Source organism: Mus pahari, chromosome 14 (assembly GCF_900095145.1).
Source record: "Mus pahari chromosome 14, PAHARI_EIJ_v1.1, whole genome shotgun sequence".
Lineage (NCBI taxonomy): Eukaryota > Metazoa > Chordata > Mammalia > Rodentia > Muridae > Mus > Mus pahari.
In genome coordinates this window covers 15,186,357-15,190,227 of record NC_034603.1, presented here as the reverse complement: position 1 = coordinate 15,190,227, position 3,871 = coordinate 15,186,357, and the positions used below count along the sequence as shown (strand labels likewise).

At 42.0% G+C, this 3,871-nt stretch overlaps 1 protein-coding gene across 5 annotated transcripts in view; it reads right to left on the bottom strand.

The window, feature by feature from the left end:
- The window catches only part of LOC110332301 (hepatitis A virus cellular receptor 1 homolog), a 68,358-nt gene that overhangs the window by 55,691 nt on the left and 8,796 nt on the right, over positions 1-3,871 (bottom strand). For 3 of the 5 annotated variants that reach the window (XM_021213446.2, XM_021213451.2, XM_029546326.1), the window contains exons 1-3: positions 2,677-2,724; positions 2,033-2,090; positions 597-935 (exon numbers count right to left, since the gene is read on the bottom strand). In XM_021213446.2, the coding sequence (XP_021069105.1) occupies positions 597-935; positions 2,033-2,081 (388 nt within the window). In that variant the 5' untranslated portion in view covers positions 2,082-2,090; positions 2,677-2,724. Of the gene's footprint in view, positions 1-596; positions 936-2,032; positions 2,091-2,588; positions 2,749-3,871 lie in introns of those variants that run through there. The other 2 variants (XM_021213450.1, XM_021213449.1) reach the window with 2 other exon arrangements.

The following is a 3,871-nucleotide window of genomic DNA, read 5'->3' as shown; positions in this document are numbered from 1 at the left end:
AGGGGCAGGGGGAGGGTATGGGGAACTTTCGGGATAACATTTGAAATGTAAGTAAAGGAAATAATGAAAAAAATAAATAAAAAACAACATTATTTTCTGTACTAAAATATAAATGTATGGATATTCACATATAAAAAAAAGAAAATATCTAATTAAAAAAATAAAGAACGGGTGTTTTAATGTCCTAAAGTATAGTTATAGAATAGAGGCAGTTCTTAAAGTCAAATAGATTCAGCTTAAATAATGCTGTGTTTCAGGATGGATTGTGAATGCAGTTTCATGAGCAAACCAGGTGGTCCCAAGTACAGTTAGGACAAGGAGGCTGGTCTTGTATTTAGATTAATCTTAGGACCTCATCCAAGCAAGTAAAGTTGTTCTGCTACTCAAAAGAGAATACTGAAGACCGGGTTTGGGGGCATATGCCTTCATTCTCAGGCCACGAGATTATGTCTTTTAAAAAATCAAAAGCAAGTGTTTAATCATCAACATGTTTATAAGACCTTCAGTTTCCTTGTTATAGGAAAAGATTAAATTATTAGCAAACAAAAGACCCCATTCCCTTACAAAACATAAACAAAGGAAACACAGAGGCTTACCTGGTTTAACTTGCAATGAAAAGGTCACTTTCTGATCATTAAACCATCCAGGAATCTCCACTCGACAACAATACAGACCACTGTCCATTTCAACAGGGTTCTCTATTGTCAAGGACACATCTCCTTCTGAAATGTGCCCCTTTAAGTTGTATCGACTGCTCTTCTGATAGGTAACACGCTGTCCATTGGTCCAAATGAGAGTAGTTGGACAACCAGAAGATGGGCATCGCCCTCGGCCCCAACATGTCGTTGTGGTTCCACGAGATGTTGAGTAAGTACACGGAAGTGTGGCAGGCTGACCCACCACCCCCTCCACTTCCACATAAGAATCCACGGCACCTGTGATTTTTAAAACGGGAGAGGAAAAGAAGTGGGGAATTAGTATTGATCTTTTTCCTACAATTTTGCTTTTATTTCCTTTCGGAAAAATTAAAGGGGGTGAGACTCAAGTGGAATTAAACATGTATTGTGAAAGAGAGGCAAGTGCTCAACAGGTCTAGCCTTTCTTTATTGTTGGTGTTTCCTCTGAAGCCAGCCTGGACTAACAAAGACCTTGGTTCAAAGACAATTATCGTATTCCTTCTTTCCCCTCTCCCATAGAGCCCTTAAATTAGAATGTTTTTTTTTTTTTTTATATTACATAATGAAAGCACTTAAAATAACCAAATGGGTACAGAGAAGTGGAAGGAAGGCTGATTCTGACTAGCCATCATTCGTGGAAAGCACAATTTCTGATTTTTTTTTAATTAATCTTTGACCACCACACGCATGCATGTACACTCAACTGTCAATTGTATTGATCAGAGATGCTGCAGTAGAGAAACAAGCTCACCTTCTCACCTCTAGAGAAGATGCTAAGCCTTCATTGGCCAGAGGAGCAGAGGGTTCAGCCTTCTTGGAAAAGACTGACTCCCATCTTGCTCACTCCAGTCACTTTATGCAAACATTATACAAGGTTAATTGGAGCTGAGAAAGATTCCAACTACCAACGCTATCCTGCCCTTACTTCTAGTAACAGCAGACAACTCATACACATATATGTCCCTTCTACCATGCCTAACCATAAGCAAAAGTAAAACCACCAGGTTTGCCAGGGTTGTCTTCAACAAGGGTAGTGCAGCTGCATGTTCTCACATAGGACCAAGTGTAGATTCTCTAGACAGACTTCATTTCTACAAGGTCCAAGACAATCTCAAAACAATTTCAGAACAATTTCTCAACATCTAATGATTGACCCAAACATAGCAGGTTCTTGTGACCCATGTTTACTTAGCCATCAGTTTTGAAATCCATACATGTTAAGGGAGTTCTTTGGACCTACAGTTTACCCAGGTTCTCTGCTCATTACATAACCCATGATCAAACAAGCACGAGGTTTGTCATCTCTCCTGCCACCTCTAGACTTCTCAGCACCCCCAGCCCATGGACTCNCTTACCTGGGAGAAGCAGTATGAGGCCNGAAATGAAGACTTGAAGCTGATTCATGGTACTGACCTGAAGGACAGTGACAAGACACTCNGGTTAGCTGTGGCATCAGCACACTATGTCTGATCAGGGCTTCACCCTGACTGTATGAATCCCACAGGCCTCTCTGCTAGGGTACCCTGTCCTCCCAAACACACTCTTCCTTCCTGGTCCTTCGTGACACAGAGCCATCCAAATGACTTCTAGCCAGGACACAAATAAGGCAGCAGACAGAGAAAACTGAGGGCAGACATTAGACTGTGTGCTCTGGGTAGAACTCTAAGCCAAGGCCAGCCTTCTAATGGCAAAGACACACTTGCCCTCTGATGGACATAGATGGTACTGTTTCTGCTCAGAGCCATTCTGGTTGGTCCCTAGACCTCAACTACCTGAAACAAAACAAGATGGACTGAGCTAGAATGAAGTCACACATGGTGACTGAGACTACATGTTGCCGAGAGATGTCTAGAGACATCTAGAAAAGCACTGGCTACAGATCCAAACCTTAGATCCACAAAGCTCCCACACCTGGATTTCTTCCTAGGTAAAATAGCACTAATGTTTGCTCAGCTTCCTGGAGCACTGCTGTGAAGGAGACCCTGAGCTATTTACTCACAGGCACCAAATACTCAAGGAACCCCCAGGGCAGCTACTTTTAAGTCCATTTATGGAGAATGTTACAAGTTTTCAGATTCCAAGTTCTAGATTTCAGCTTTTGCTTCTTAATAGCTAAACCATAAAAACATGAGTAAGCCTGCCTAGTACTTCATTAACTCCATTTCTGGCCAGAAGATTCTCTGACTTCCTGTCAGAGAGGAAAGGAGGCTGTTACCAGACTTAAAGATAGCCCTAGCTATCATGAGGCCACCATAAGCTTAGCATCCTGGCCAAGGGACCTGCACCAATCATAGTAACAGACTGCACTGAAGAGGCGATCAGAAAACGAGCACTGGGATCTGGTAGGCAAACACTGAGAATGTTCATGGACATCAGATAATTTTAGAATGTACAAAGTCCATGAGACATAACTAAGTTACTTTTACATATACAAATAATAGTCATAAAATGGTACCAACCATTCTGTCTCTTTAGAATTCTACTGAGATATACATGAGTATTCACTGTGTCACACAGAGGGCTACTACCATCTTGATCAATGGTCACTGTCATTGATCCATCTCACAGGGTGTCCTATGGCCTATTCTCTCATAAATTGAGGGGAACCGACATTGATGGTGAAAGGCTCTGTACGTTCCCAAAGGTAACCTTCTCGCCTTCTGGAATTCAACTGAATAACTAGGGGAGATCTACCATGCTGTAAGCCTCTTGCTGGTTGCTTGGACTCCTTTTACTTTTGTATTTATGTGTTTGAGACAAACACTTGAGTCCAACCCAAATATCAGAGCTTGAGTTGTGGTTCCCTGTTGAAGCCAGCCCTGTGAAGATCCTACAGGGAAACTGTGGAGGGATAGAAACAAACATTAATTCTCAAACATCTCCTCAGATACCAACCCTTACATCTCGCCTAACATTCTTGTGACAATCAGAACAACTTCTGACATGTATGGTTAAATTTTCTCACAGGTATCTTCCACCCACCCTGAAGACTTTTAGAAGATCTGAAATCTGCAGAAGAGATTTCCGGTGGAGTGGTGGTGGCCATGTCTTCAATCCCAGATCTATGAAGGAAGAGGCAGAGAGATCCCTGTGAGTTTGGGGTCAGCCTGGTCCTCAGAGTGAGTCAGTCAGGGATACAGAGGGAAATCCTGTCTCAAACAAAAGAAAACAAAATGAAACAAAAGAAACGAAAC